Raw genomic sequence first — 19825 nt, forward strand, 5'->3', positions numbered from 1 at the left:
TTGAACAAAAGTTAAAAATTACATATGCATTGAAAATTTAAAAACAAATTAAAACCACATTATCCATAATAAAAAAAATAAAAAAATTCCAAAACTACAATTGAATTATAGAAAAATTAGTGGTGTTTATTTTGTGAAAGCATTTCCTATTTTCATTTCTTACAATGTATGTTCATTTTACTTTTATGAATTTTTTTGGAAATAAACAATTATCATAGATATAAGATGAAATGAGAGTAAATCAACATTCATTTTTGGAAATAATAAAAATAATTTTTTGACATGTTTATTATTTATAAAAACATAAATAATTGTTCATTTCAAAAATCTCTTATCATGTTATTAATAAATAAAATTAACACAAAATTTAAAATATAAAAAATATTTTCACAAAATAAACAATCATATGTTATACATGTATCTATCAATCTAAATGTGTAATGGTAACATCAAATACTAGCAAAAATATTCTTCCAACTATTAATTTTTGAATGATGGTCAGCCGATGCTTTTATTTTTCTTTTAACTTTGAACTATACAGTGGACAAAAATGATTAAAAGCTAATATAAATTGGAACACGAAAAATACCATATAAGACGACAAAATAATTTTTATTCAAAATTATTTTAATATGATAATATAATCTTCTATTAAATACATGAACCTCGAAAATAAATATGTTCATATATATATATATATATATATTGGAAAAAAATAATTTGATACCCTTAAAAAAAAATTGGATGATGTGCTGTTGTATTTCTGGAACACCTGAAGGTCCTCTTTGGTTGATAGGGATCCTCCACCTATTTAATATTTATGAGACAAGAGAATATAGCAAATATATATAATTAATTTTTGATGAGGGAAATCAAATCCGTTTGGTATCACTGGACCCAAACAAATAAAGAAGAAACATGGTATGGATGAAGGAAAGTGATTAGCATGACCCTTTGCATATATAATTGAAGACATCATTTTGGTTGTGCTTGTGCATGCCTAACTTGTAATCCTAAATGCATGATTTATTGTATCACTACAACAATAATTGCGTTTAACATATTGAAAGCAGCAGCGGAGCAGCCTAATCTGCACATTAATATTATCCACCAAAGATAAACATGAACTACTGTTTTAAATTGACCGGTCAACAAATAAACCTTATAGAACTAACATATAGTATATCCTTTTGTAAAAAAAAAAACAAAAAAAACTAATTAATATAATGAATTTGGTTATTTTAATGTGAGAAGTTGGTAAAGTGAGTGAATCAATATTTGATTATGATTACTCATAATTGATTATACATTGACATAATTAATATCAACCATTTATTTAATTATCAATGGTTAATACTATTAACTTTATACTAAAATAAATTGATCACTATCCTAATGGATTTTTTAAATAATACAAAATATTGTTCCTAATGTAATAAGTATACTACTATAAAAAGTTGATTTAAAAAAAAAAAAAGAGAGGTAGAAAATATGGAATACATTTCTAAAGTTTATAACTAAGTATTAGAATGAGAAAATACAACTTAAAATCATTTAAGTTATTTAGCTATATAAATTTAATTTTTAATTTTTTTTCATAAGAGATTAGTCATTTAAGTCATAAAACATGTATACTTACTATTATTTTTTTTTTCTTTAATTTTTCGTCCAACTTCATTGAAGGTGAGTCTCCTACTTTGGAAGAAGAATAGATTAAGAATCCATGAGGTAGTGTTTAATCATTTTGAGAGTCATTTTCCGTCGGTAAACATTCCAAGAACATAAATAGAAAACTTATAGTTGCCTACTATAGAAGAACATGATGCTTTATGTTGTAGAAAGAACTTTCAAAAAAGAAGGTCAATCAGGTTGTGCGAGAGTGTGATAGTTTTAAAAGTCTAGGACTCAATAAAGTGAACTTTGGTTTTTAAAAAGAATTTTCAGAAGAGGTGAAAGGGGATCGATCATGTTAACGGTAACGATAAGAAACTCTATTTGTACTTTCATTATTCCAGGTTTTCTCATAATCCAGGTCTTCTAACGATAAGAGACTCTATTTGTACTTTCATTATTCCATTTTAAAATTAATGAGTAAAAAATAATAACATTTCAGGTCTTCTAAAGCTTTTGAGACGGGAAGAAAAATCCAAACAAAAATGAAGTTTTGTAGAGCAAAGAGTGTCAGACAAACTCAAAATTCCAAACAAATATTTTTTTAACTAACATACAAGAAAAATTACAAACAAAAAAACCTAATTATATAAATACACTATAATTTTCAACCTAAATTCTAATTGTGAGTCGAGAGTCTCTTCTAGAGAAAAATTAAATCAATTATTCAATAAACTTTAAAATTTAATCGAAGTCAATTAAATTAGCTTATTTTTTTTATTCGTGTTTGGGACCAAATTGAATCAAACTAAATAATTTCAACCTCTATTGATTTTGATATGATTTCGACTCATTTAAAATCTAACACCAATATTTAAACGATATTTTTATATTTTATTTCACAATATATATGTTATCTTGAATATTTATATATTATTTTTCTCGTAGTAGTTTATGCACTCTATCATAATTTTTTAATAGTATAAAAAATTTAATATTCAAAAAAAAAAAACTTTTTAAAATAAGTGTATTCACTATCTTCATTTTAAAAAAACTTCAACTCAATTGATGTGAACTAAATCAATATATTCTTCAACGGTTTGTTTTGAATTTTGTGGAAAAAAATTGTAAAATCTCAACTAACTAGCTATATCTTTTTTTAAAAAACTATTTTCTCTCCAAAAAATAAACCAATTGATATATGTTACATATGTAGCTTCAATTTTCTTAAATTTGTGCAATTTTTCATTATAATTCTTCTTCCTTCTACCGCCGCGTTTTGCAAATTTTTCAGTGCTTATATTGCAATTTATAAATTAAAATTTTAATATAACATAAAATATTATTTTAAATTAACCAATTAAAATTTTAAAATTCGATATCTCAAAAATTTTGGTCGAGTTCGGTCACTGAATTTAAAGATCAACTCAAACCCTATTTTAATATAATCCCTAGCTTGTAATCTAATAATTATGCTTCTATATTTTTGTATTTATATCAATTTGACGCAAACCTTGATAGAGGGTTTTGTACCCTCTTAATTCTTAGTATACTTATTCATATTTTTGGAGAAAAGATAATTATTAACGTATAATAAAATGTGAAATAAGAAAAAAAAAGCATACAAAAAATAAAAACACAGAGACATGTTGAGTCAAAGGTGACCTTACAATAGCTGAACTACTAAAGAAGGAAACGATCTTATATTAATACATCTGTTGACGAATCGCATCCAGCTTCGACAGAAAGCAACGTTTGACCAATGCAAGACCCATTCTTTGGCAGAAAATAGACATGATGTAATCACCAAAGTTAAATGATATAAAAATTTTATGAATTTAAATAATTCATTATTTGTATGAATTTTTCACCAAACAAAATAATTATTATTTGTAAGGGATCACATATTTTTATGCGTATCTAATCTCCATGCACAAACGTAGCGAGTATTTTTTATTTAGCTTCTTAACATAATGTATCAATTATTTGTTAGCATTTCTCTTTTTTAATGGTGATTTTTTTTAAATGACTTAATTGCAGTTTTGATCCCTCTATTATTATCAATTCATGGAATTGGTCCCTCTATTTTAAATGTCGACATTTTTGGTCACTCTCTCATATTTTTGAACTAAAAAATAATGATTTGACATATTTTTAATGACGTAACATATAATTTTATCTAGATACATTAATTATTTATATGTTATTAATTAAATTAAAAATATAAAAAAAAATTCGAAGTTGAAATCTAAGTTTTTATGATGTTTTATTTCAATTTTATTGGTATTAATCATTCTACATCATCCCATCATATGATACGTTATTTAAAACATCTCACGTCATCATTTTTTAGTTAAAAAATCAGATAGAGTGACCAAAACTGTCGAATTTTAAAATATGGAGATCAATTTCATGAATAAGTAAAAATAGAGCGATTGACTAAAATTGCAATTAAGTCTTTTCAAATAACCAAAGTGTATATAAAAAAATACAAGAAACAAATTTAAATCACACAAGTGAGATTCAAGACAAAATTCGAATCACCGCCACACCACTACAAAACAAGCATCTAAAAGAAGAAAAAATATAACACTCTAGTCAATGATAAAACTCAAACTTGAATCATTTGATACATTTATTTTGAGCCATCACCAAGAGTACCATAATTTAATAAGTTCTACAAGAGACTCCATGTCAAACTCTTTTTATTGAAAGATAATGACATTTAGAACTTTACAAATAGCTCAAACGCAAAGTAGACTATTATTGAGAGTACAAGGAGTACTCGAAAACAAAAATAAAATAAAAATATATCAAAAGAAAGAGCACAACGATCAAGGAGTACCTAAAAGAAGAAAATAAAATAAAATCATATCGAAGGAAAGAATACGATGATTGGAGCCCAACCACCAAAACCACCCAACGAAAAAGACAAAAGACAATGGGACACAAATGACCTATGGGGGATACCATCAACGTGGCAACACCTCCCAAGCAAAACCTCTAGAAAAAGACCGATGTAGTACAACTGCGAAGAGCAACAAGAATCGGAGAACCAAACACCAAGTGAAACGGTCCTGATAAGTCCACCTCCCATTTATAGAAGATGCATGAATAACCAGAATTTTTACATAAGAACCACTTCCACAAGGATAATTTTATCTTATTCACCAATTGCTCAACAGTTACCATCTTTCTAGAGAAGATCAAAGCATTTCGAGCCTTCCAAACGGACCACATAACCATTAGGTTAGAGAAAAAACCTAGCCTAATCCTAGCCTTGTCCTTGAGATTCCCAAAAACTACAAACACGCGGAGCAAGTTCGAACGAATCACTACCTCTCCTCCTAACAACATAAAAATCTTATACCACGCAAAAACTCACAAGTCACAAAAAAATGACTAGCCGACTCCATCGGCACCTCACAAAATACATAAAATGTTGCACTAGCCTCATCAACTACCCTTCACCGAAAAATATTTTGATGAGTCGGGACCTTATCCAGAAGTAACTACCAAGATAAGACAATGACTTTAAACAGGACCCAACTTTCCAAGATATCACCAACCTCGTCTATACAATCTCTCCCATCCAGATAGGCAACCAAGAGCAGAGAATAAGTCGATGAAACTGAGTATACCTCTTTGAATTTATACTAATATTTATAAACATTTAGGTCATTTATATATTTAGTACAAATTTTGAATAAAATACATCAATTTTCTTTGATTCATATTTTCTTATATTTGAGAGTGGATGGCAAAATCAAGATTGATTAAAAAAAAGATAAAATATATATAAATGAATTTTAAGCACTAATATTTATTAATAAAAAGAAAAGCACTAATATTTATTTTCATTGTTTTATTTGAATCAATACCAACAGGAGATAATATTAATTTTGAGACAAGTAATATCATAAATTGTTTCGAATGATTTAAAAGCATAACCGTTGACCAAATGGGACTTTTTCCTATTTACTGCCAAGCCGACATATTTATTTAATCCATGCTTACACGTCATGTTTAAGTCCAAACTAAGACAACATTGCTTTATACATTTCATAAGACAAGCACACCAGTTTGAAAAAATGTACCTCACAAACATTACCTACTCTTTCCTTAAACTAAGACTAATAATTGTTTTATGAATCAACACATAATTCTTTTTGGGTTTTTATTACTATTGTTGTAGTTAATAAGATTTTTTAAATATTTTTTTTAAAAAGAGGATATATGTATCCATTAATTAGTTGTACACTACCTAAACAAAAAGTTTGATGCTTATCTAGAAATGGGTCTAATAATGTGTTGATTAATAAAAGAATTATTTAAGAATAGTTTTATAACCACAAGATTGGACAGCAGCCAATTTGATTTAATGTTTGAAAATTGAAAGGCATGTATAGATTTACAAGCACACATAGAGCCAGACAAATTTGTTAAAAATTGAGAACCCAAATTATATGATTCGATAAAACTTTGATATTATCTCTCATTAGCTAGCTGTCACGGTCCCCACACTCAACTAGCCAAGTCCACCAATATCATCCTTCTTCCTCTCTTACACTTCACACGCTTCTAATTTTTTTCCTAACCACTTGCACCACTTTCAAATCCAATCATCTTCTTTTACATTTGTTAAAAAATATTATTTTCTTCTCCACATAATACTTCCCTTTTAAACCATTTGTTAGCCCGATTCTTTTTTAAATAATAAATATTAGTATTTAATTGTTAATTTTGTTAGAAAAAATAAGATTATTTAAATTAAAAAATATTGTAATAAAAAAAATGAGACTAATTGTTTTACTACTTTAATCATATTAATTAATTATTGATTTTTTTTCACTATTATAAATACAGAGTGGTGAATAATAATTTGAGAATTATGTAGATGATATTAATTATATGAATTTAAAAAATAATAATATAATATTGACAATTGAAAATGACATTATATTTAAAACAATTTTTTTAAATGCAAGAATTATTATACGATAGAGGAGTATCAATTAAGTTAATTGGTATATCAAGTATGAGTCAAAGTCTCGTGTTGAATGAAAAAGTTGATATTAAAAATGTAAGTTGACTTCATTTACCAAATTTCTTTGATAAATACTCCGATATACTAAAATTTTCTTAGGTATGATATCCAACATTCAATCATTTAACGTCATGTTATTTTTTTATATTATATTAAATTTTAAATTGATATTAAATTTTTTTATATTAAATTTTATGTGAAGATGTGGTGATCCACATACTTATATAATTTTTTTTAGCTCAATGTAATAATATCTCGTAATGCTTAACAACCCATCAAATCTTCATACACTATAATCTATATATAGCTTCAAAACTTTGCATGCACTCATCAAATACTTCACTTGGCATCTTATGTCCTTCTCTTACTTTCTATTTCTCTCTCTCTCTCTATAACATTGGTTGCAATAGTATAATCTAATCAACCAACCAAATTGATCCTTTGGGAAAATTATTTTGAAATGAAAATGAAAAGTTCTATTGGTTTTCTCCTCCTATATGTAACCACTTTATTAGTGATTGCATCCGCAGGTAACTTTTACCAAGACATGGAAATAACATGGGGTGATAATCGTGCTAAGATCCTTGAAAATGGACAATTTCTTAGCCTCTCTTTAGACAAAGCCTCTGGCTCTGGATTTCGTTCAAAAAATGAATACTTGTTTGGAAAAATTGATATGCAACTCAAACTTGTGCCTGGTAACTCTGCTGGCACCGTTACAACCTATTATGTAAGCATCCATTGTATTAGTCTTTTTTAGGTGAAGTAGTACTTTTTTTATTGAAACATAATTTTTAATCAATGTCATCATTTAATTATATTTACATGAATTTAATTACTATGTCTAAATAATGTCACAAAATGTTACACAAACGTTTAATCAATTAGATAGTTGAATTCAGATGATTAATAAAGTTCAATAAAAACTACATGTTCGAAAAATAATCCATATTTAAAATTAGTTGAATGATAATTGGTCAGACTTTAATTACATCACTTTATAATTAAATAATTATCAGTTTTTTTTTTTGAGAGTTGAATAATTAGTAAAAAACATATATATATATATATATATATATATGACTTTCTAAAAATATTTAAATATATAAAATATCGCAACATTTCGTGATGGTAAGAATTGATTGAACTTTTCGTAAAAAAAAAATATATTCTATTGAACTTTTGTATAATATTTTTTACATTGCCTAATATTTATATTATATTATTAAATCTTACTTATAAATATGGACTACTAAAACACTGTGTAAAACTTTTCAAATCGTTATTATATAGTCTTCTTTTATGGAAATGACCATGCATGTTTTTTTTTATATACTTAATAGTTTCATGATATAATAAGACTGAAAATTAATATTTTTTTGACATAACATTGAAATGAAATTTTCAAGTACTAAATATATGTGTACTTGTGATTGGTGCAGCTATCTTCTCAAGGGTCTACACATGACGAAATAGACTTTGAATTTCTTGGTAACTTAAGTGGTGATCCATATATTCTTCATACAAATGTATTCACACAAGGGAAAGGGAATAGAGAACAACAATTTTATTTGTGGTTCGACCCCACCAAGGATTTCCACACATATTCCATTCTTTGGAATCCTCAAAGCATCATGTAATATTACTTATTCTTATTTTTTTTCAATTAATATTGCATCTATCAATTTATAAATATAAGCAAAAGTCAATATATATTTAATTTAATTAAATATTTTAAATTTTGACTTTTACTTATATATGTGACCCGATGGTGGAAGAGAGTAATTAACTAAAAGAGATATTAATTAATTTCTTAATTCTTATAATTTTTTTAATTTCATTTAGATTCTCTGTGGATGGAACACCAATAAGGGAGTTCAAGAATTTAGAATCAAAAGGGGTTGGTTATCCAAAGAACCAAGCAATGAGGATATACTCTAGTCTTTGGAATGCTGATGATTGGGCCACAAGAGGTGGGCTTGTGAAAACGGATTGGGCCCAAGCCCCATTCACTGCCTCATATAGAAACTTCAACGCACAAGCTTGTGTTTGGACTTCTTCAGGCTCTTCTTGTTCTTCCAACAAATCACCAACATCATCATCAGCCCAATCATGGTTGAGAGAGTCACTTGACTCAAATGGGATAGCCAAAATTCATTGGGTCCAAAAGAATTACATGATTTACAATTATTGCACTGATACTAAACGTTTCCCACAAGGTTTCCCTTCTGAATGTCTTGCTTGAAATATGTTTGGATTCACGATAGAATTACGGTGTGCTATCATGATTTTGGTCAAAATTACACTTTGAAGTTTCAACAAAATTATGGTGTTATCGTAATTTCATCAAACTCATTGCAAATCTAAATAGGAGCTATATGTCATATTATAAAAGTTTAGATATTGGACGTGTGATGTATCCATGAAATTTATTATTTTTCTTGTGTAAATTTATAATTCAAACTATAGGATAGATTGTTTATGTTTTGTGCATTATTACATTGTTTGTGTGAAAAGAGGCATGTATGATATTGATAGCAACAAATAAATGGTGAAAGTGTATATTATTTTGTTCCAATATAAATTTGTTTGAGCTTAAAGTGTTTTTGCACTTTTGCAGTTCTAATTTTCTTTTATTACTTAATTAATAAACTTGCTTTGCCTTACAGATAAGAGCATAAATAAACTCTTTTTTTTTTTTTTTATTTTAAGAATCAAGGGTTTATTTTATATATGGCTTTCTCTTTCTATCACAACAATTTTATCTTTATTTATTTTTCTTTTAATGTGTATATACCTTGTTACAAGGTGTCCACCAATATTTTAGAAAAACAATAACTTGCCTAGTATTTTTGAAGAATCAAGCAATATATTCTTTTGATGAATTCAAGATGAATGAGATATATAAAGAATATATACGAGACCAAATTTTCATATCGCTACTATTAAAAAATTATGTAAATTATTAAAGACATAAAAAATGACTTTTATTATTAAGTGTACCTCATCACAAAATTTAGTGACAAAAAATAAAGATAATGAAAAATATTCTCAGACATTTTTTTACTAAAGCAAAATTTGAATTAATATTAAAAGCAATATCCAAGCAAAAGATCTTAGAGACATGGTCACTCCAAAATCCTCTTATTCTCTATTATTGTAATGATATTTTTTATTTAATCACTACAAAAGTTATTTTTAATTTCCTCTCTTTCATTTTAATATTAATATTTTATATATTCTATTATGGTATTAGAGGGATAATTATTTCACTACTTTCTTTTTCAAAATGTTCAAAGAAAATTTTCATAGTACCTTAATTTGTTTATTTTTTCTTTTTCGTTTGATTTTTGAACCATTTATTCTTTTTTTTTTCTCCTTCTCTTTCAAATTCTAAATTAGAACTATCGCATCATAATGGTGATCGAGAAAAAAAAATATATATAAGACAATGGACATTAATGGCAATATGTTTGACAACAAAACTTTACTAAGACTTCAGACTTCTTCAATATTTTGACATCAACTAATTTGTTTAAACATCAACAACTTTCGTCAAATATAAAAAAGATAGAGTCAAATGCATTATTCAAATTCTCCTCACCATCAAATTGAAGAATATATGTTATCGAAGTCTTTGTTGAATGTTTTGATTAGGCATGACAATGGGGCAGAGCAGGGCGGAGGCGGATTTTGCCTCCTCCACCCCCACACTCGACTAGTCGGAGAAAATCCACATCCGCCTCCGTTTTATAGCGGATGTAGAATTTAGGTCTTATCCCCCCTACAACGGGGTTCGGGTTTCTCCGCCCACACCCGCACCTATTTATATATATAAAATTATAAGCTTAAAAATCATATCTATTATAATTAATATAATAAAATAATAATTATTGGATAATAATAAAATTATATATATATATATATATATATAATTATAAATTTAAAAATATATCTATTATAATTAATATAATAAAATCATTGTTATTAGACAATAATAAATTAAAAAAATATTTTCTATAGAGATAAGATTATAATTTTTAATATTTAAAAAAATAGTAAGTGTATTCAATACATATATGTATATAAAATTTTAAAACTACATTAATATTACTTCCGGGATGGGTTCGGGTGTGGGTGCGGGGTGGATATGACTACCCCAAATCCATCTCCGCCTCCGAATTTTAATTTTGGGGAAGATTCGCACTCGCACTCGCATCCAATCAAAGCAGGTTTTCCCCACCCAAATCAAGCAGGTTTGGGTGGGTACCTGCGGGTACGAATTATTTTGTCATCTCTAGTTTTGATATCAACTAATTTGTTTCAACATGAACAACTTTCGTCAAATATAAAAAAGATGAAGTCAAATGCATTCTTCTCATCATCAAACTGAAGAATATATGCTCCTGAAGCCTTTGTTGAAGATTTTTCAAGAATACCAATAATATTTGGTGACAAAATTCATTCCTTTTAGCTAAATTGATTTTTTTTTTATAAATGTAAGATAAGATCTTGTATGAAAGTATAAACTCTAGATTCAACACTTACCAACAAAAAAAATCATTGCTTTTGTTTTTAGGAAAAAAAATTCTAATTGGATTTTCAATTAGAAGTCAAAGTTGGTGACCAAGAAGTTGCGCATGATATTTCTTTCAAAAAAATGCAATAGAAGATCTTGCATGAAGGTTCAGACTTGTTTCATCTACTACAAAAAAAAGGTTGTATTAGAATCATTCTTGTTCTTATTTCAAGAGAAGAATAAATCTTTCAAAAAATTATTTTAGTCAATGTTTTTCCGAAATCCAAAAATCTTTTAGTTGATTTATTTTAAGCATTGCAAATATCTTTTAACCAATTTATTTTCGGAATTTCAAAATCATTTAGTCGATGAATTTTCAGTGTTTCTCATTGTATATCTTTCTTTTTTGACAACATGTGTTATTTATCTCTAGCTAGAAGTGTTCTGTCTAGGTTCTTACTTATATGAATATTAGAGATGTAAAATTAATTACAAATTATTTATTTTTTATAGATGTTATTTACTCTAGTTAGAAATTAGTTCTTCTAATTTTGGTATATAAACTTCATTAAACCTATTATTGTAATTATTTTTTTTTATTTGATGAATACAAATGTTATCTATATTTTTCTCTCTTTTATAATCAGTATCAATATTTTGCATATTCTATTAGTCTCTTTTGCTCTATTATGATATTATTTCTCTGTCTTTCTCTGAATTATGACTTGGATATTGAATTATTTTGAAGTTTAATTATGTATAAAATATCAACCTAACTTACTTGTTTATATCACTTGTTAATTTTAACTTAAAAAAGTTATATTTTTATTTATCACGTATCTTAGGATTCATAATAAGTTCCAATTTACTATTCCAAAAATAAAACTTTCAATTCAAAATTCGAATCTTGTTTCAATAACCTTGATTAAAAGAATTGACTTACAAAAATATTTCTTTGTTTTCACAGCAAAGTAACAAAACAACAACAAAATGATATTATTTTAATAAACTCAAAAAACTAAATGAAGAACAATGTTACAAAGTTCAACTCCGTTTTGAACATCAACTAACTGTTCTCAAGCCTCCAGAGTCCCTTTAACATAGCTGAATATTGATGTTTGTGTTTCTTCTTTTTTAACACATTTAGCTTCTAAGGATGAAATTATCTCAGCAATGTCATGGTTTCAACTCTTGCAAGATGTTCAAAAAGCAGGTTAAGAGTTCACTAAAATTTGGCTCAGCATCTGAAACTTGAAAGTTGTTAACAGCAGCCTTCAGATGTTTGTGCTTCTAAAGATGATGAGTTGAGGTTTGTTGAACTGATTCTCAGGCATTCTTCTCCTTCCTTCTGGTATATATTCACTAGTTATTCTCTTTGGATAAACAAATAGCATATACGTTTTTCATATAAATACATATGTATACCCTATTTCTATAAATAAAAATAAGTTAAATTGTTTCTATATAAATTATAAGTTGTTTTCATTAACAATCTTGTTGAGTTTATGAAAATAACCTAAAACAACTTATGAACAAGTCATAAGTTTTTCTCATAAGTTCTCTCAAATAGTCTTCTAGCAACTTATAGTATATACACTTATCATATAAGTTCTTATGTATAAGTTATTTCTATAACAAAAAAGATAAAATAAAATCAAACTGTTTTTATATAAGATATAAGTTGTTTTTTATTAGCTATCGTAGTGAGCTTATAGAAATAAATTAAAATCAACTTATGGGTATGTCATAACTTATTTTCGATAGCTCTCCAAATAATCTCATAAATACTTATACCGGTAGATAAAATAAGTCAATTTAAACAGAAGTCATTTGGAGCAAAATATCTTAAAATCATTCGGTGTGCACATAGAATGATGAAAGAATCATTTTACAAGATTTGCATCATTTCAACTTTGAAGTTCATTGAATTCCTTCACAAGATTGTTAATGCATGATACAATATAATGAAAATGATAAAATTAAGGAAATATAACAAGGAAATAGTAGAATTTTATACCTCTTTTTTCTTTGTCTGGTAAGGAGAACAAGTAATCCAAACCCTATAATGATTGCAGCTTTTATAACCTGAGTGAGAAAGAAGTAGGAAAGGGCATATAAGCATTCTTCAACTTTTACATTTTGATGTTAAAAACAAGTAAAATTTGCTAAATTTAAAGTTTATGATAACCTGATCAAATGGTCCTCCAGAATTTTCATCTCCATTATTATTAGAAGCAGTAGTGGTTTTTGATTCTAAAATGTCTTGTACTTTTTCATACTTGCTCCCCTCAGTTCCAGTTCCAATATATGTTGCATTCTGTAACACAAAAATAAAATAAAATATAAAGTAAATACATAGTTTGGTAATTTAAATGTTGAAATCTACTTCTATTTAAAATGTCTATCTCAGAAGGGAACTGTTCAATATATAGTAGTAAACATGTGAGAGAAAAATTTAATGGTAATGAATACAGAACCCATAAATAGCTTAATTTGTATATTAGACTCAAAGTTCTATACTTCTAGTATGCTAGTTTGTAAGGAGGCTTCAATCAACATGTAGGATAATTCCAAAAAGAGATTGGTTTGGTTTGTTTCCTAAAAATGAATAATACTGTCTAAGTGCTCCACCACACATACAACACAGAATTAGCATATTCAAGGCCTTCCTTGTTTCTTTCTTTCTCTCTTCCTTTCATCGTGTTTTTTATTTTTAAGCTATGTAGCACCGGCATTTTAAATTGAAGACGTGGCATGCAGGTGTCTTACACTAATACGACACTGAGTCATTAACACACGTGTTTACGTGTCCGTGTTAATGTTGTGTCTGATATCCGTGTTTGTGTTAGTGTTTATAGCTTCTGCTTGTATGAGAGATTTAATCATCACCTATGGTAATTAATGCTCAAAGCTTTTATCAGAAAGACAATATTTAACCAAAAGGGTATCCAAAAATACTTTTTTACCTTTTCCTTATTTTCTACTTTTGGGAAATCAAAACTTCTTTGTTGGCTTAAGTGCTTTGTATCCTCATTTTCCAATATATCCATTACACTCTTACCACTAGTTGTTACACATATCCTTCTGGATTCATGTGGGAATATCCAAGCCTCAGAACTCTCAAAAGAGTAATACTTGTTATCTAAGTCCCTCTCAGTACATGTTTCATATGAAACTTCAGGGGCTTTGCCCCTTCTTTTCTCTTCTTTCAAAGGCATTTTTCCTGAAACTGTAACTGTTTCAAATATAGATGTTGTCATCATATGATGTTTACTATATGCTTCATTATTATTTGTCTCTTCCACTTGATCTTTATTTCTAGCATTTGAATCTGTTTGTTTGTTCAGTGTATTTGTGGTGCTCAATTCTAACTGCATGGTGTTCTTAGGTTGTGCATAATTAAGCAGCTTAATTTGCCCAATACTTTCTTCCTTTGTTACCAGAGAAGCACTTTTCACCCTTTCTTGTAAGAAGCCACTTGGCTCTTTGTTTAATGACTTATCTTGCTCCAAGTGCTGAGCCTCAGAAGAATCTTCCTTTTCAATTGGACTCACTTGATATTTTGTTGGAGGGGGTTTGATATGAGATCTCATATCCTGTGTAAAAATTCATTTGTTGAAAAACTTGCAATATTGTATTGATCAACGAATCACTGACACAGACACAAATATCGGACACAACAATGACACTGATATGTAGATACCAATAATAATTTAAGAAAATAATAGTGGTTGAAACTTGAAAGTAAATACATGTGTCGGTGTCATGTTAGTATCTAACGTGTTAGACACTAGACACACTTTTAATTTGAAGTGTGAGTGTTAATGTATTGATCATAATGTAAAAAGCACAAGAGCGCAACACTTACTATACCTTAGGGAGACCACTTTCAAAAGCAGTTATCATTTTCTTCACATTGCTAGGGGTTCTCTTTGGTGGAGCCTTTTTCTCAGAGTATTGAAGACCATCATCCTCTATATTATGTTGCATCAGATGATTTGTCAGAACATTACTTTTTTCTAAGCTTAACAAAATCACCATTTCTTTTGAACTAGCACTAAAACAAATATAAACACCGGATATAACACTGACGTTGACACTAATAATAATTTAAAAAAATGAAATTGATTAAATGTAATCGTGTGTGTCAGTGTCGTGTCAATATGAGACGCCGACATGAGTCTGACCAACATGAGACATGCCTTCATTCTTAACTACATAAATGGTGTTTGATAATCAGGCTTCTTACCTCTGTGCTGTAATTGAATGAGATTAAGTGGTTGTGACATGGGTTTTGTTGATGAGGTCTTCTTAATTTGGTCTGCAATGTTCTAAGACATGTAAAATGACCATTAAACAAACAATAGTACATTTTCCAATGTCTTCTTGTTGGGACAAAAGGAGACCATGATGCAAATTAATTAATCCTTAACTGAGTTTAGCAGTTTCTGTTCAAGCTGACTCCCAACAACATTTCTAGTGCCACTTTCTTTGTCATCAGCAAGACTTTCTAATGCAACATTTCTGAGTTTAGCTTCTTCATGTTGAAGGTGTTGCTTTGGTGATTCTTGAGAAGATGGAGCACTTAAAACATCAGGAAAAAGCCTTTGAGGGAATGTAGGACCAAAGTCATAACTATTAAAGATTCTGTAAATTTACTATTTATATCTGCTTTTATGTGTTCATTGATTGAATTCAATTTTATAAAATTAAATTTAGTTAAAGTGAATTTAAAAGTAAAAGGATTTATGTTTGGATAAGTTCACAAGTTCACGTAAAAGTGAGTTGAACGGCAAATATGAATGTAAAAATCAAGTTTTGAGGCAAAAGCTACAAAGTCTAGAAACAATCAATGCAAAAACAATTTTAAGTCTTTAAAATCATTTTGGACTCTCCCAAAAGTGAATCCAAACATATATATATAATAAGTAGGATCAAACCTGAGACCTCATCACTAGTGCTGAAGGGTAATTTTGCATTGCCAATAATCATGCCACTGTCACCTTCTACACCTCTTTGATTGCTACTATGAAGCTCATCATGTTTTTTCTTTAATGCAGATTGTCTCTGCCAAATCAAAGATGTTAAGTTAGTGTGAAGACATTAACTAATAAACCACAACTTCTAATGCATCTTCGAAAAGTTAATTACATTTCAAAATAACAATTTGTATGTATCAATTATAGTTCTTATAGTTGTGTACATTTCGATTATCTACTATTACATGGTTGTTGATAAATGCCTAAATAGCTGCTAAATAGCTGTGAAAAATGATAATTTGGTATTGTGAATTTTAAGATCTCTGTAACACTAATACTTTTGATTAAAGGCTGTCTCGGTGTTCATTACACATTGACGTCTCACATCGACACATTAATCACATTTAATTAATTTATTATCTCAAATTATTATCGATGTCAACGTGTCAATATCATATTAAGTGTCCAACTCAAATTTATGCTTCACAGTTTAAGATTATAATGTTAGTCTTGTCTAAGAATAAGGATTAATTCAAATTTTGTACTTGGAATTAGTTATGAATAAAGAAGTTCAATACAGTGAGTCTTGAATACACTTATATATTGATTCTAAGGTAACTAATATAATTAACTTTTTTATTACATCGTAACTAATTTCTCACTAAGTTAAACAATATTAAATTAAAACTAATTCTAAAAATCTTCCAATTATCCAACAAAATATCTCTATAACAACAAAAATTTAACAAGGCCTAAAATTCGCAATGTTAAAGAAAGTTCATATTTCATAAGATTATATTAAAGAAAATAAATCAGTACCATCATACGAATTCTTTCACGTTCTTCATCACTGAGTATGACTTGTAATTTCAAATGCAATTTTCCTCCCCCAATTGGAAACATGTCTTCCCAAACACCTTTCTCTAATATCAACCTGATATGTATTCCTGCCAGTTATTCACTGTATCATGTTAGAAACATTTACGCTACGATCGAGTTTGATTGAGAGTGAGTTTAACAGAATCATGATGTGCCACCGTGATTTTGTTAGAAGTTAAACTTTGCAGATTCAACAAAATCACAGTGTTTCGTCAATCGAATAATCATAGTCATTCCAAATATGCACTAAATTAGTTTATCAAATGAAATGTTATCAATCAAAGATGACCTACCTGCACTTGATATTTCATTCTCTTGAGAATCATGAATTTTAAAAATCAAATCATCACGGAGGCTAGTTAAGGGGCTGAAACAACACAACAAACAGATTACAACATAAAAATTATTATGACCTAAATATCACAAAAACAATGTAGACTTTTAATCTTACAAGGAAAAGTTTCCTTTGTCACTGATTTGGTACTCAATTTTCCCCATAGAAGCTGCATTCATTTACCACTATGTTACTACAATTGACACTTAAGAATTTGATAGAGTAGAGAGTAAGGACAAGTATAAAAGCAAGAACAGTTGCATTTTTTCATACCCCTTATAGATGTTGATGAAGATAATGGAAGATCCATCAATTCCAGCACTAAAAAAAATGAATGAAGAGAAGTAAGAAAAACTATAGTTCTAAATTGCAGTCCGCAACTACGGTCTAATTATAAAAGTTTTAGAAGTTTCTGCAATCACAATTGCATCAGTATCAACTACATTTTGCTTCAATATTAAGATTATAATATAATTATAACCGCAACCATAATTTAAAATTTGAGGGATTATATGTTTGAATAATGCTACATAAAATTTAGTACCTGAGACCATGATGGTTCCTGGCATTGGAGGGTGGAGAATTCAATAAAAACTAAGATTAGCATAAAATAATTATTTTTCCTAAGTTTTTGTTATGTGATGGAAAGATAAAAACTTGGATGGGATGGGGGGAAGAAGGGATATGGTATAGAATCCAATGAACAGCTATTTGTGGTCCTTCTAACTATCATATCATTTATTAGCCATAAAAGCTTAATTGGAAATTTCTCATTTTGTCTCTTATGTGAAAATGAAGTTACAACTACACTTATTGCTGAAACGGTTAAATAGATCCATGAGAGGACACTTTTGATCCGAAGAGCAAGCACAAATGAGTAATTTTCATATGGACACTTCAATACACATTGTTCATTTGCACTTTATCACCGGTAAATTTTAAGCTTGGGGTGAAGAGTGTTTAAAAGTTGTTCAAAATTTTGACAACAATTAATGATATTTTTTAGAAATATAAATTTATAACTATTTTATTTTTATGATTGAGACGATAATTTTAATGATGTCGATTCGATGAATTGAGTTTTGTAGAACACTTATTTTTATCGAACTAATACTGATTTGTCTTAATCATAAAGTCCAATAAGACTTATTTTTATTGAACTAACATTGATTTGTCTTAATCTCACTAATTGCTAATTCAGGGAAGATGGAGCGAGAAGTTGTCATGTGACTTTAAAGCATTGGGGAAAGGGGGAGCGAGAAATTGTCGGGTGACTTTTAAGCATGGGCTAAGTTGAATCACTTATGGTTCACCGTAGTAATATTAAATATTTAATTTTCCAATCCAACCACTCAAAAATATTAACTAAAATGCATCAATTAATAACTCAATATGGTTGAGTAATAAAATGTTGTTTTAACTTCTCTTATCTCCTACATAAGTTTTTTTCTCAAATTCCATACAAGCAAAGCTACAACAAATGTCAACCAATTTTGTTGACGCCATACCAACAATTTTGAGCAGTGGTTGTCTATATTTGTTTGTTTTGTATGTGATATCCATAATCTAACATAATAAAGAATAAGTTCAACATCTTCACCGAATTTGAATAAACTCAAAATATATCTCTCATCACTTATGAATCACCTATTCTTGTACTCCAACCGACATAACTCTCATCTTATATCAACTTCAGCAAATGTTGTATCTTTGTTCTAGAACATCTCTCCTTTGTTTGATGCTTACACCTATGCTTATATATTTGAGGTGATTTCGGAGATATTAGCATTGTCCTAGTCTTGCATCGATAGAAATATGTTTTTCAGTGCAACATGATGTTTTGTTAAATGGTCAACATGTTTATACTCTTCTGCACTTAGACTCCCCACAAATGGGTGAGCCTCCAAGTAATTTGTGAAGTCCACAAATTACTTATAAATCATCTTTCATGTCTTGTTACAACCCATGATTAATTTTGAATTTCTTCATGTCTTTCATGTCTCTATATTTGATCTAGTAACGACAACAATCACATGAACTCTATTCCCATCCTCCCTAGTGACAACTCTTTGACAAATGTATTTCATCGTTCGAGTAATAAAGTAATAAATAAAATCGTCTCTACAGATATTGGTATTAATATTGTTATTAATATAAATATGCAACAAAGTAAATAACATGAGTAAAAGGTTTATAAATTGGTTGTTTGAGTTAAAAAACAAATTAAAATTAACGAGATAGACATAGAGATTATGAGGAAAAACAATTAGGGAATTTGAATCACATTATTTTTACTATGTATTGATTGGTTTAAATATGTCTTTGATCATTTTAATTATAACATTTTTTTATTTTTGTCCCCGTAAATTTTTTTGTATAATTTACATCCTTGCAAATATAGTTTTATTTTAAAATAGTTCTTCTCACTCAAATTTCAGTTACAAAAACACTAACAC

At 28.2% G+C, this 19825-nt stretch overlaps 2 protein-coding genes across 4 annotated transcripts; one reads left to right on the forward strand and one right to left on the reverse strand.

Annotated features, from left to right (window-relative positions):
• The first annotated feature begins 6980 nt into the window (after positions 1-6980).
• On the forward strand, positions 6981-9258 carry LOC101498658 (probable xyloglucan endotransglucosylase/hydrolase protein 23). The gene is made up of 3 exons (XM_012718731.3): positions 6981-7388; positions 8101-8294; positions 8504-9258. Exons 1-3 carry the CDS (start codon positions 7119-7121, stop codon positions 8901-8903), a joined length of 864 nt encoding a protein of 287 aa, XP_012574185.1. The 5' UTR covers positions 6981-7118; the 3' UTR covers positions 8904-9258.
• A 2811-nt stretch (positions 9259-12069) lies between these two features.
• Positions 12070-18081, reverse strand: LOC101498984 (uncharacterized). Of its 3 annotated transcripts, none has more exons than XM_012718735.3 (13): positions 17914-18081; positions 17643-17690; positions 17487-17538; positions 17329-17402; positions 16976-17103; positions 16118-16244; positions 15611-15744; positions 15427-15508; positions 15051-15151; positions 14144-14773; positions 13366-13494; positions 13195-13262; positions 12070-12522 (listed from the first exon to the last, which is right to left on the reverse strand). In XM_012718735.3, the coding sequence occupies exons 1-13, from the start codon at positions 17936-17938 to the stop codon at positions 12504-12506; spliced, it is 1617 nt and encodes a 538-aa protein (XP_012574189.1). In that variant the 5' UTR covers positions 17939-18081; the 3' UTR covers positions 12070-12503. The 3 variants fall into 3 exon arrangements, with proteins under 3 accessions (XP_012574189.1, XP_012574188.1, XP_004488038.1); XM_012718734.3 differs by having other exon boundaries at positions 12070-12525; positions 17914-18080; XM_004487981.4 differs by lacking the exon at positions 14144-14773 and having other exon boundaries at positions 12070-12525; positions 17914-18077.
• Positions 18082-19825: the final 1744 nt, after the last annotated feature.

Source organism: Cicer arietinum, chromosome 1 (genome assembly GCF_000331145.2).
Source record: "Cicer arietinum cultivar CDC Frontier isolate Library 1 chromosome 1, Cicar.CDCFrontier_v2.0, whole genome shotgun sequence".
NCBI lineage: Eukaryota > Viridiplantae > Streptophyta > Magnoliopsida > Fabales > Fabaceae > Cicer > Cicer arietinum.

Excerpts from the sequence above, each read along its gene's own strand:
- LOC101498658 (XM_012718731.3), top strand. The coding sequence starts at position 7,119 with ATGAAAATGAAAAGTTCTATTGGTTTTCTCCTCCTATATGTAACCACT. Across the intron at positions 7,389-8,100 it reads GCACCGTTACAACCTATTAT|CTATCTTCTCAAGGGTCTAC; the intron begins GTAAGCATCCAT and ends TGATTGGTGCAG. Across the intron at positions 8,295-8,503 it reads TGGAATCCTCAAAGCATCAT|ATTCTCTGTGGATGGAACAC; the intron begins GTAATATTACTT and ends AATTTCATTTAG.
- LOC101498984 (XM_012718734.3), bottom strand. The coding sequence starts at position 17,938 with ATGCCAGGAACCATCATGGTCTCAG. Across the intron at positions 15,745-16,117 it reads CACTAGTGATGAGGTCTCAG|AATCACCAAAGCAACACCTT; the intron begins GTTTGATCCTAC and ends CATCTTCTCAAG. Across the intron at positions 14,774-15,050 it reads TTGAAAGTGGTCTCCCTAAG|GATATGAGATCTCATATCAA; the intron begins GTATAGTAAGTG and ends ATTTTTACACAG.